Here is a 13,937-nt window from a genome sequence, read left to right as displayed (position 1 = left end):
AAAGAATGGTATCAAAACGTCCTGCAAGAGCGACTTCTTCCAACGATCCATGAGCAATTTGGTGATGATCCGTGCATTTTCCAGCATGATGGAGCACCATGTCACAAAGCAAGAGTGATAAAGAAGTGGCTCGAAGATCATTAATTGAAATTTTTGATCCGTGGCCAGGCAACTCCCCAGATCTCAATCCCATAGAGAAATGGAAGCAAGTCCTCAAAAGACGAGTGGACAAGCAGAAGCCCACAAATTGTGATCAACTCACAATTGGCAAGAATGGATCGCCATCAGTCAGGATTTGGCCCAGAAGCTAATATAGCTGGAATCTGCAACTTCAGATTCAAGCTACGGATGGGGCCTACGCCAAAATATTTATGTTCTTTGTATTGGTTTTGTAAATTAAATGCTTTTGAGGTTTATTTTCACCTCCTGAGTCTTTCTGGTAGAACCTGTGGTCAGTCCTCAAAAGGCGAGTGGACAAGCAGAAGCCAACAAATCATGATCAACTCCGAGAACTAATAAGGCAAGAATGGATCGCCATCAGTCAGGATTTGGCCCAGAAGCTAATAGCCAGCATGCCAGAGCGAATTGCAGAGGTTATGAAGAACAAGAGTCAACACTGTAAATATTGACTCATTATGATTTTTGGCCAATAAAAGCCTTTAAAACTTATGATATGCTTATCATTGATTTTCAGTGTACCATAGAAACATGTGGAAAAATAATCTACAAATACTGAAGCAACATACTTTGCAAAACACAAAACTTATGTCACTGCCAAAACTTTTGGCCATGCTGTACATGCTAAAGTTGTCTTTTTGCAGAAGACCCATCTCAATGAATCTGATCACACTAAATTACATAGAAAATGGGTCTCACAATCACAGATGTGCTGGCTGACCATAATGGAATATCATAGTGTCTGGGTTATTGTTTAATACCCCTGTGGTATTGGCTAATAGGCCTAAATATGCACCTAATTTTAATGACAACAATTTTTTCCATTAAGTTTTTCTCTGCTTTACCAAATCTACATTCTAGCTTTCTAATTATTGGCGGGAACTTCAACCTCTGTCTAAATCCCCACCTTGACAGAGTTTATCAGAGAGGAACATCCCTTTCGAAGTCAGCGAAAAAAATACATTCCTTTCTAAATGATTATGCCGTAACAGATGTTTGGCGGTATCTGAATCCATCTGTACATGGTTATTCTTTTTTCTCCCATGCTCATCACTCTTTTTCCCACATCGATTGCTTTTTACTTAATAACCCGCTTTTGCCTCTTGTATAGCACTATACATGAATGCAAAAACAAAAGTGTTGCGTTTATAATTTTGTTCAGTGTACATTGCCCACTTTGGAGGCTGAATGTTCACCTGCTAACCAGTGAGGACTTTGTCCAGAATATATCTTCCCAGATAGACTTCTTTATTAGTACGTATGCTAAACCAATCAGAACATGACACAAATGAACAGGGGAACCAATGGCATGAATACATGAGGGCAAGGGAAGCATGACACAAACAGGGACCATGAAACAATTACAAAATAAAAGAAAACATGGAAAACATGAACATGAAACAAAACACCACATTACACCCAGATATAACATATAGTACCCTATGGGAAATTCTTAAGGCCTATATCACAAATATAGGACAAATGATATCTTATACATCCTTTGAAAAGAACAAACGAGCTATGGCAGGTCTCACAGATCGCATTTCTCATTTAGAAAGTCAGTATGTAGATAATCCTTCACCCGATGTGCTTAAAGAATATCTTCTTTTAGAATCTGACATCGACACTCTCTCCTCAGTTACCAGCTAGACACACTTACTATGAGTATGAAGAGAAAGCAAGCAAGCTCTTAGCTCATCAACTTAGACAATCATCCACTTCCTATATTATCCCAGCTATTAAAGTACATAATGCCCTATTGACCGATTATTCTGACATTGCTAATTCATTTATGGAATTTTACCAGTCACTCTATTATTCTGAACAAACCTCCAATTATGAGGATTTTCAAATTCTTTTTCAAAGATTTCTCTCTACCCTGTATCAGTACTGATGCTGTACAATTTCTGGTTAGCCCTATTTTGCATGATGAGGTTCACAATGCTATTATAACTCTTCTAGGTGGTAAAAGCCCTGGCCCAGATGGCTTTTCAGTTTAATTTTTAAAGAAATTTTCAAGACAGTTAACTCCTCTTCTGCTAAATATGTATAATGAACCCGCCTTCCTCAGACCTTGCGACAAGCTTCAATTTCTTTAATTCTGAACAAGGACAAAGATCCCCCAATGTGTAATTCATATAGCCTAATTTCTCTCTTAAATGTTGATTTAAAAATTTTAGACAAATTTCTTGCATTACGATAAGAAGCAGTTCTTCCTAGTATTATTTCCACAAACCAAACTGGTTTTATTAAAAACAGATTTTCATTCTTTAATATCAGGCATTTATTTAAAATCCTCTACCACCCCTCATCTTCATCGATGCCTGAGGTTCTGGTCTCGCTCTATGCAGAAAAGGCTTTTAACAGAGTGAAGTGGGACTACTTATTCTGCACTCTTGATATGTTTGGTTTTGGAGTGTGTTTTATATATTGGGTTACATTATTATACAATGCCCCACTTGCCTCTGTCCAAATTAACAATGTTTCTTTTCCATATTTCCATATTTATCGTGGTACAAGACAGGGATGCCCTCTCTCGATGTTATTGTTTGCTATTGTAATTCCATTAAGCTGGAATAGCTGGGATAATTAAAGGAGGTTGAGAACATAACGTTTCCTTGTACGCAGATGATTTGATTTTATATGTCTCTAACCCATCTGAATCCTTGCCCCATGCTCTCAAAATTTTTGATATGTTTGGATGGCTTTCTGGCTATAAATTGAATTTACAGAAAAGTTAAACATTCCCTATCAATGATGCTGCCCAGAAGTCTTCTTTTAGTTCCTTCCCATTTAAAGTTTCCTATGCATTTACTGTACATACCTTGGTGTACGTGTGACCAATAACTTTTCTAAACTTTTCAGTGAAAACTTTCTTCATTTACTGGAGCAAGTTGAATAGGATTTAAAGCGTTGGGCCACACTCCCATTATAAGTTATCAGCTCAGTTCAAATGAATGTACTACCTAAGTTTACCTATCTGTTTCAATGCATCCCATTGTTGATTCCCAACTAATTTTTTCGTAGACTAGACAGTGCTATCTCCTCATTTATATGGAGTGGTAAATCTGCCAGATTGAGTAAAAGTATTTTACAATGTCCTGTGCCTGTGGGTGGTATGTCTCTGCCCAGTGTTACTACTGGGCCTCAAATATTCGTCCCATATTGCACTAGCTCTATGAAGATCCTGGGGCTGATGCTTTGTCATGGGTAATCATTGAGTCTGTCTCATGCTTTCCTTCTTCCCTAGCAGCTTTGGTTTATGCCCCTCTTTCTTTTACTATTTACTAAAAACCTACTTTTAAGATCTAGACTTAAAATTGGGAAACAGATGAGACGTCATTTTGGATGGCAGACTATGTCCCCTAAATCCCCTATGTATCATATCTTTAAGCCCTCAATAATGGATGTCTCTCACATCTTGGCAGGCCAAAGGCATCAGATGTTTTAACAAACTATATTGTGAAGGGACTTTCTGCTCATTTCAGCAGATATGCAAGCAGTTTATCATTCCTAAGAATACTTTTTTCACTACCTCCAGATTTGTGATTTTGTATGTAAAATGTTCCCACAGTTCCCTGTTTTGCCTCCTTGCTCTCCTTTTGATCATATATTGGAGGATCCCTTAAGATGGAAAGGCATTATATCAACACTTTACTGTAAAATTCTGACCCCATTTCATTCATATCTTGTTCATATAAACGTTTTGTGGGAAGAAGATCTGGGTATGGTCATTTCTGATGAGGACTGGGAATCTGTACTACACAGAATACATCAATCTGTGCAAGACATGGGCTACTGCAGTGCAAAATTGTAAACCGTGTATGTAGTACCTCTGCAAAAAAGTATGATGTTAGAGAAGGACGCTGCAGCGATGGCTTCTTTAACAGTATCTTTACTATGAATGACTTTATAAAACCTATTACAGTAAAGCATGTATAATTCTTGTTCTTAGCACCAACTGGTCATTCACATGGGCATTTACAAACACTTTCAGTCACACCGTAGATGATGAACTAGTGCAATCAACAACTAGTTTAACTAACGCTCTATGCAGTCCATACGCTCCAGTCTAAAAAAAAAAATCATGTGGCCGTTACAATTGGTACGATGACACTTAAGTCTTATACTCTTTGTAAAAAGAGAAAAATTTCCAAAGTATACACGTAATATCTGAAATAGTACCCAAAGAAGGTATAATATTCACGTTAATATTTACCATCAACAACCAAAATAACAATATGAAACATGCACCATGCATCGTAGTGGTGTCGTGCTAATCACTGAGCATCTGATGCTAACCATGTGCTCGACAAACTGGACTTATAACACATGATAAATAAAGTAGAAAAGAATCACTTTTAACATACTCAACTTGCTTAATATCGCATTAAACAATGTTCATACCCAAAACAGAAGTGTATTTTGCACATTTTGTTTTGTAACTACCTGCAAAGAAGTATAATGACGTTAGAGAAGGACGCTGCAGCGATGGCTTCTTTAACAGTATCTTTACGATGAATGAAGCGCATCACCTGCGCACCCACAACCGCGGAGTGCGATGATGTCATCACGCAGGTACATCAACAACAATAACTAATTTAATAAACACACTTCTCATTCTGTAAAACACTGATAAAAAATAACAATATTTTGCAGTGTTAGAAAAATAAATAATATTGCCAACTCATAATGACATCAAAAGAACAGTACATAGTTTAACGTATTACAACACATCATATAGATCATGCCTGTGATCGGTGCAGATTTACCCCAGCCTCCAATGGACATATGTTTTGGTCCTGTAATAAGCTTAGGAGATTCTGGACCACTATTTTTGAGACTATTTTTGGTTTCTTAGGCAGGCTAATTTCACCTTGTCCTCTGTTAGCAAACTTTGGAATCACTCCTGAATCATATAACCTCACAAAACTGCAATCTGATTGTGTAGCTTTCATTATGCCCTTAGCCAGACGGTTGATATTGTTGAAGAGGAAGGATCCGAGACTTCCTAACCTCTGAACAATGAATTTGAGAAGTCCTCTTTTTTTAAAGCTAGCCCTCTGGTATTGTTCATTTGGGAGTCCCACTTGTGTTGTTCGCGGTCAAAAGTGACCGGACACCTGAAATGTAACTTTTTTATTTTCAGTGAAATCAATGTAATATATTTTTTGTTCAATAATATTTCATGGAGAGAATTTCATGGTACTTTTATATATTTCTGCAATAATTATGATAAATTTTTCCCATTGAAAATAATAGAAAAATGTATTTTTTAAATATTTTTCTATTACTTTTCAATTATGGCAGTATTTCAAAAGACAATGCCTTTAAAATCCTTTTTTTTTTCAGGCAGATTAGTTCCATCTGGTGGGAGTAAAAATATAAAAAAACATCTGAAATTGTGTGGTTTAGCCACTAGATTCCTATAGAGCTCTATATAAAAGACTTATAAATTCTCTAGTTGTTTTTAGACATAAATACTTTTTTTTAAGTTGTGGATTTGGATTTATATTTGGACATTCTCAAAGACAACTTTTTGTAAAGGTTTAGATTTTTATTTGTTTGAAATGTTGGTTTGAAATGTCAGTTTTTGTATTAATTTGACTACAGTCAAACCTGAAAACAAATAAATTCAATCCAATTCAAGTTTATTTGTATAGCGCTTTTCACGACCCAAATCGTTGCAAAGCAGCTTTACAGAAAATTTAAGTTTCTACATTATATTTAGTAATAGCTTATCAGTGACTATCTCAAGTTGATGTGCATATATATCAGAAATGTACGGTAAAAATCAAGCAATTAGTTAATGACGTAATCAAACAGACGGTGAACACTATTAACAGCAATGATTGCATGTTGCGATCAAACCTATAGCAAAATTAGCTAAATTTGGTCATTTTGTATGTTGTTTGAGGGGTGGCATCATCTGAGGTCTTCTGAGGGGTTGGCATCACCTCTTCTCAGGTGTTTGGTCATCTCAGGTCTTTGTAAGGGCTGGATCCAGACTGAAGCTTGTGTAATTCCTAGTTACAGAAACATAGAAGGAAATAGAGAAAAAGTTAGCGTAGCTGCTGTTCCAACTAAGCAAAAAATGATATGTTCAACCCAAGCAAAAAATGTTAATGTGCATTTGATCAGATGTAACTGAAGTACAAGGTTATGAGATACATTATGTGAATGCTTGGCTAAAGAGATATGTCTTTAATCTAGATTTAAACAGAGAGAGTGTGTCTTATCCCCGAACATTATCAGGAAGGCTATTCCAGAGTTTGGGAGCCAAATGTGAAAAAGCTCTACCTCCTTTAGTGGACTTTGCTGTCCTAGGAACTACCAAGAGTCCAGAGTTGTGCGACCTTAAGGGAGCGGGATGAATTGTAGCGTGATAGAAGACTTTTTATTACACATAACATTAAAGTTCAACAAATATGAACAGGAATGCTTTATCAGAGATTAATCAATCTGATTTCAACCCCTTATTTGAGTCTTCTGGCTCAATTTTGCCATATTGTAGCAGCCACACCAGTTCATTTGTGTGTGTGTATAATAGTGTGTGTGTGTGTGTGTGTGTGTGTGCGTGCATGCGTGCGTGCGTGCGTGTGTGTGTGTGTGTGTGCCTGTTTTGTACTCTTGAAGTTTTAGAGTATCACCCCTTCCTTGGTGTCTGTGTTTTTACTCCATTGTGGCTAAATTATTGATTTTATTTAACATATTTGCAAAAACATGGGGGGGGTAGATTATATTTAAAAATTTATATTTTAGAGTGTCACCCCTTCATTGCTGTGCACTTTTTTCTGCATTGTGAATGATTTGTCGATTGTACACACAAGAAATTCTTTGTATTTTCGTATTTTTTCATATTTCCCATTCATTTCCAATGGCGGTCATTTCGAAAAACACAAGTGTGACTATTTTTTTTTTTACAACCATTTAGCTTTTTCGAATCAGGAATATATATATATAATTTTTTGTGTGTGTGTGTGTGTGGTCACATAGTGAATGCCATAAAAGTCAGCGAGTTTCGTACCATTCCAACGAAGTAGCGATTTTGAACTTTTCAAAACATTTTTTTTTTCAGTCTAAAATGACCGAAAAATACCAGAGGGCTAGAAAAAAAATGAACATTCTCTAAGAGGCTCTTCAAATTTGTCAGAGAACATGTCTTACTGTCTGACCTAGACTGATTCTCAGCATTTAATTTAGCATACTGAATTAAACTGTTGCTCTGTCATGTAGACTGCACATTTTCATTACTTGTTAGGCCACCTCATGTGTTGTTGTTGTTATGTTGTGTTTTTTATGTCATTTTATGTTACTTTTTTCCCTTATTCTCCATTTTTGTAATATTGTTCTGACACTCATAAATAAAGCTTAAAAATAATACTGATTACAAGACAAATTAACACCATATTTATATAAATCTGATATTTGTTGTGCTGGACATGCTCTGTTTGTAAATTCAGAGCCCTCAGCTCTCCAGTCATCAGGTAGCATGGTGTTTCTTTTAAGTAAATGTGGTGAGACAGAGAGTAAGTACTCTTATTCACTATTCTTGACTACGCCACTCCGATTTTATTTGGGAGGGATATCCCAGGCCATGTAAAGGGTTTTCCCACATGGCTATTCAAATAAATGAATATCCTTAAGGCAAAATTACTATAAACACAGTTTCAATTTTATTAACCAAGTAATCAAATAGTTTCGCTTCAAAGCTGGCTCAATTTACTCATGCAAGATGGAAACACAAATAACTGCAGAGGATAATATATCACTCTCAAAGAAAATAAAAACGAAATTAACACAAAAAAATTAGATTAATACAATAAACCCCCCAAAAAACAAACTTCAATTTTCATACATAGCGCCTCAAAGCATGTAATACAAAACCACAGCACACATGTAAGTGATGGTGAACATACTTCACCCCTATATAGTTACAATGAGTAAAACTGCCAGTAATGGCCTAGTTGGCATGTAAAATAAACAGAACAAACAATAAACAATAGTCATGGGCCAACGACAAAAGTAAAAGGAAACAAAATATACAATTCACAAAAACAAAAAATACAATTTCAAGAAGGGAAAACAGTGATCAATTGAGCTGGACCAAAGCAACTCTAAAAAGAGAAAACAACATTAAACAACAAAACACAATTTGTTAACCCATGTTATGCAGTCCCACATTCTCAATCTGGACAACTAATTTAATTACACAAATATAAAAAGAAAAACAAACATTACAATTTCAAATAGAAACCACTTTCTATAAATGTATTATAGACAACAGTATTAAAATGCTAGGTATCCTAGCCTCACAATAAAAATTTTAATAAATAACTTTGAAACTTTAGCTGATCACACAACATTAAAGGGCTACAATCATCACCATATTACTTCCTAGAGAAGAGAGGACTCTTTTAACACCCTTGTATAAAAGGGTGTCAGCTTAGTGTGTACAAAGTTATACTGTTAATCGTTTTACAAAATAAAGCGACCTACCGTAGATCGTCAATGCTCACGTGCAGTATGCTATGCTGCTCGTTCAGCGTCTGCCACTTATCCAGCCCAAGATAACCAACATGAGAATTTAAGACATCTACAATCGACTAAGAGCAATCACAATCAAAAATTACTTCTCTACAAAAGAAAGTGCTACAAATCATCCATCACCAGTCCACTAACCTCCCTACTCCATAGTAAGCCCAAGTCTCTGTCCTGGTCTCCTCAGGGGACAGCCCCAAGATTCCATCCATGCTCCGCCTTCTCCCGAAAGTTAAGCCTGGCGGATAGAAACTATGACATCGGGAATCAAGAACTACTTGCCATCAAGCTTGCCCTGGAGGAGTTGAGTTTCTTGGTTGAAGCTAAATGTCTCAATCCTCACCAGGCCCGTTGGGCACTTTTCTTTACTCAATTTGACGTCCAAATCTCCTATCATCCAGGTTCCAAGAATGCAAAGGCAGATGACCTGTCAAGAATCCACTCTTCCAGCAACTCCTTAGTGGACTTTGCTGTCCTAGGAACTACCAAGGGTCCAGAGTTGTGCGACCTTAAGGGAGCGGGATGGATTGTAGCGTGATAGAAGACTAGTTAGGTACAGAGGAGCTAAACCATTTAGGGCCTTAAAAGTAAATAGTAATATTTTGGAACTGATACGGAACTTAATAGGTAGCCAGTGCAGAGAATGTAAAATTGGGGTAATATGATCATATTTTCTTGACCTATAGTAAGGACTCTAGCAGCTGCATTTTGGACTACCTGTAGCTTGTTTATTGAAGATGCAGGACAACCACCTAGCAGTACTATGAACTAGCTTTTCTGCATCAGAAACAGGTAACATGTTCCGTAGCTTGGCAATGTTTCTAAGATGGAAGAATGCTGTTTTTGTAAGATGAGAAATATGATTTTCAAAAGTTGCTGTCTAATATAACACCCAAGTTTTTGACTGTAGAGGAAGTAGCAGTACATCCGTCTAGATGCAAATTGTAATCTATGAGATTCTGTGTATTGTTTTTTGGTCCAATAAGTAATATCTGTCTTATCCAAATTTAATAGGAGAAAATTATTGGTCATCCAGTCTTTTACATTTTTAGCACACTCGGTTAGCTTAGATCATTTAGAAATTTCATCTGGTCTTGTTGAAATATATAGTTCAGTATCATCAGCATAACAATGGAAACTAATCCCGTATTTTCTAATAATATTACCAAGGGGTAACATGTATATTTAAAATAGCAGAGGACCTAGGACAGATTCTTGTGGCACTCCATACTTTACAAAACAAACAGAACAGCACAAACAGAACCAAAACACAAAATAAAACCCAGACCTGGTCCTCTCTCGTCGTAGCTCCTCCTTTTATCCTTCCGGAGACCGGTGAGTGGTGCAGGTGTCGCTCATTATCAATTACTCCACCGGCCTCGCTCCGTTCCCACGGCTCTCGGCCCCGCCCCCACTCGTCACATACTCCATCGCCCCTCGCAGGCCAGGGGGTACTCCCGAGACTGCGCTCTACTCCCCCCCCCTCTGGGGGAGCCGATCACGGCGGTCGCGGCGTACCTGGGGGTAAGGACAGACAGACGAGGCGAGAGAAAAGGAGACGGAAGGATGAGGAGAGGAGGAAAAATGATCGGTCCGGTTCCCGGACACACTGCCGTTTGGTCCTCAACCGGCTGAGAGGCTCTCACTCGCGGTGCCATGCGATGGTACTGGACATCTTTGGTGGACGGCCCACCACTCCTCCGCCTCCTGGCGGACGCCAATGGCTCCTCCTGTTGAGGGCAGCCGGCAGCGAGTCCCCCGTTCCCTACTCCTCCCCAATCATGGCGGACGGCAGCAGGCTCCGGCCTCCTGGCGAACGGGGCCGACTCCTCCGCTCCCTCTTGGATGGCAGCCAGCCCTCCTCGACCCAGGAGTGCGGCAGCGAGCTCTCCGTCCCACCTCGTCTCCCATCGTTCCAGCACCACCGCCTCGGGCAGCCACCGGCGGTCTCTCCGCTTGTTCCTGCTGCCCGATCTGGACAGCCCTCGGTGGACGGCACGACACTCCTCCGCCGCCCAGTGGACGACGACGGCTCCTCCGTGTTCGGGCAGCCGGCAGGAGTCCCCCGTTCCCTGCTCCTCCCCATCATGGCGGATGGCAGCAGGCTCCGGCCTCAGGCGAACGGCGGCGACTCCTTCGCTCCCTCACGGACGGCAGCCGTCCCTCCACATCCCAGGCGGCCGGCAGCGAGTTCGTCCGCCCCCCCGGCAACTCACTCCAGCCCCCCGCCCCGAGCCTCCATGGCGGCAGACTGCTCCGCCATGCTCGATGGCACCGCGGACTCACCACAGCGGCGAGGGATCTCTGGCAGCGTGTCCCTCCTTCCTCCCGGGTTTCGGCACCAATGTAACACAGTTTGTAGATCGGAAAGAAGGAGGCGGGAAGAAGGAGGCGGGAACCGGCGAACGTTCAAAGAAAACTTTAATAATAAAATAAACACAAAATAGCGCAACAGCCCCTCGCGGACGACTGTCGTGCATAAACAGAACCATAACACAAAATAAAATCCAGGCCTGGTCCTCCCTCCTCTTTCACTGTCGTAGCTCCTCCTTTTATCCTTCCGGAGCTCCTCCGTGGGACTCGAGACCGGTAAGTGGTGCAGGTGTCGCTCATTATCAATTACTCCACCGGCCTTGCTCCGTTCCCACGGCTCTCGGCCCCGCCCCCACTCGTCACAACCTAATTGACACAACATGATGTTGTTGTTGTTGTTGTTGTTGTTTTTATGAAAACCTTGATAGACGCTATAAGATATTATAAGACCAGGCAGATAGAGGGGTAAAAAAGCAATAGTAATAAATACTTTATTCAAATAATATTAAAAAAACTAATATTAATGATAAAAATATACTAATATTAATGAAAATAAACTATCATTAAAAAGGTTATTTATAGCACCTTTAAGGTCCTATATAGTACTTTCAAAGCATGGTTCTTTATGGAACCCTATAAAAAGGGTTCTATTTAGCACCAAAAAGGGATCTGTTATTGTTACAAGCTGAAGAACCCTTTTCTGGTACTGTTTAGAACCATTTTTCTTACGAGTGTAAGATCTACCCAGTCAGATTTAGATCTAGTGCAAAACGTAGAGAGAGAGATTCTGGACTAGTGCCAAAAGGACATTTAACTAACCCTCGCCACACAAACCTACTCCTATCTTGTTCAGCCGGTTTTTGTGTGAGACAATGGTGTCTAAATCGTAGCTTAATACATCCTAGACATCATACCGGGCTCATAGTCTAGCAGAATGTTTACTGTGAGAAATTTTCACCACCGCAAGGTGATGTTGTATTTATTTTTTCTACTCGTTATATGTATTATGATTTATGTTTTCATATCTTTGGGAGCACAAAAAAACATTTTGCCTGCTGGTAAGTTACCTTTATTTATAATGGCTGGATTAGGTTCTTAAATTTTTGGCTGATGATTTATGCTTTTTTAGTCTTTCTTCAAACTTTAATTGTCTGATATTCTCTGATATTCAGTCATTTTCTTATGTAATGGAGATCAAGTCCCAAGATCCAGTTCAAGATGCCAGATAATTTAGAAACAGTTTGCAAGCACAAAACTGAGGAATAGGATTGATTTGTTAAAATTAGCCATTCATAAAATGCAAGATCTACAGTATACATTTATTAACTGAATGAGACTCTATAAGGTGTAATGTTTCATAAGCTTTGCCATTTTCTGCCACTCCACCCTTCATTTAACTATATGCCCTATTTTAGTTGTCTTTGCTCAGTTTTCAGAGACCCTGTGTAAAATATCCACTGTGACACTACAAGTGCTATAACTTTTACTCCCATTGAAACAAATCAAGATTACAGGGGAAGGTTATGAGTTATTAGGATTTTTTTTAAGTTAGGATTTGTTTGTTTCTTTGTTTGTTTCTTTGTTTGTTTGTGTCAGTTATCCCAATTCAGATGTTTTGCTGAAGGTTTTTCTGTTGCTCTTGTAGAATGCACACTTTTACGTAGCACTTATATATATATAATTGTAAAATTAACATTCAGATAGTATTAAAGTTAGAGTTTTGGTAAGAAAAAAAAATATTACTCTTGGTTAATGTATTATTAATGATAATAATTTAATAATAAATAATTGATTAATAAATATTTACTTATAATGAAATAAATTATTTTGAGAGGTATTTTCTTCTGTACTTCTGTACTCGCGTTTTGGCGCCACCCATAGAACATTTGACTTTCAACTTGTAGTGGTTTATAGCAGTATGTATGGAAAAAAGGGGAAGGTGCTCCTGTTAAGAATAGTGATTGTTTACTTCTGAATTTATAAAACAAATATACTGTAAAGATGGCTTTGTACAGGATGATAATGCATCATACGATATACAATGCCACCAGTGAATGTGTGATTCCAGTATGTAAGCCATTCAAATGCAGATGCATTTGCAAATTTTGACTTTGTATATTTTTTCTTCCTCAAGGGCCTGCAAAAACAAACATCAACAAAGATATCAAGAAGACAGAATCACCTCTAGACGATGAACCTCCTGATGCACAGGAGATCCAGGTAAGATTGTTGACTTGTCATTCATGTATGAAAATTTTTACAAGAAACAAGACAATTTCTCTCTCATTCCCCTGATTTTAATGCTTTTTTTCTTCCTGTGACTGTCCTAAGAAAAATATTGCTGATGACCAACAGCCAATCAAAACATATAAGGTGTGTATAAGATTTCTTTCATTAAGTGCATTGTGAGAGAAAAAGAGAGAATTCTTAATATTTTTTGTAATAATAAAGTGGTTAAAGTTTTGATCCACAAAAGACCTTTCTTCAAGAAAAATAAATTTAAAGAAGATTTAAAGAAGAAATGTAAAGATTTCTTTAAAGAAATTTAAAGGGGAAAAAATTAAGAATAAAATTAATATTCTATTAATAATATATTAAAATAATGTAACTGAACTGAAATGCTGAAATACGACAACTTGTTATTTATTTTATTTTAATATATTTTATTTTTAAACATAAATTTCATGAAATGTAAGGAATCACAAAAAGAATTGTTGTTCATTTCATTAAAGGGGTGACAGACACAGTGATGAAGCTGGTATGTGTTTGTGATGTGACCCCCCCTCTCTCTCTTTCTCTCTCTCTCTCACTCTCTCGCGCTCTCTCTCTCTCGCTCTCTCGCTCTCTCTCTCTCGCGCTTTCTCTCGCTCTCTCTCTCTCGCTCTCTCTCTCGCTCTCTCTCTCTC

General features: G+C 38.3%; 1 protein-coding gene across 1 annotated transcript in view; it reads left to right on the top strand.

Moving 5' to 3' along the window:
- LOC107748486 (beta-1,4-N-acetylgalactosaminyltransferase 3-like) overlaps positions 1 to 13,937 on the top strand; it is a 53,230-nt gene that overhangs the window by 26,430 nt on the left and 12,863 nt on the right. Inside the window, exon 2 of the mRNA XM_016563275.1 lies at positions 13,166 to 13,251. Within this exon, the coding sequence (XP_016418761.1) occupies positions 13,166 to 13,251 (86 nt within the window). The remainder of the gene's footprint in view (positions 1 to 13,165; positions 13,252 to 13,937) is intronic.

This window comes from Sinocyclocheilus rhinocerous, unplaced genomic scaffold (assembly GCF_001515625.1).
Source record: "Sinocyclocheilus rhinocerous isolate Xijiao unplaced genomic scaffold, SAMN03320098_v1.1 scaffold78, whole genome shotgun sequence".
Taxonomy (NCBI): Eukaryota; Metazoa; Chordata; class Actinopteri; order Cypriniformes; family Cyprinidae; genus Sinocyclocheilus; species Sinocyclocheilus rhinocerous.
This window is presented reverse-complemented; position numbering and strand designations above follow the sequence as displayed.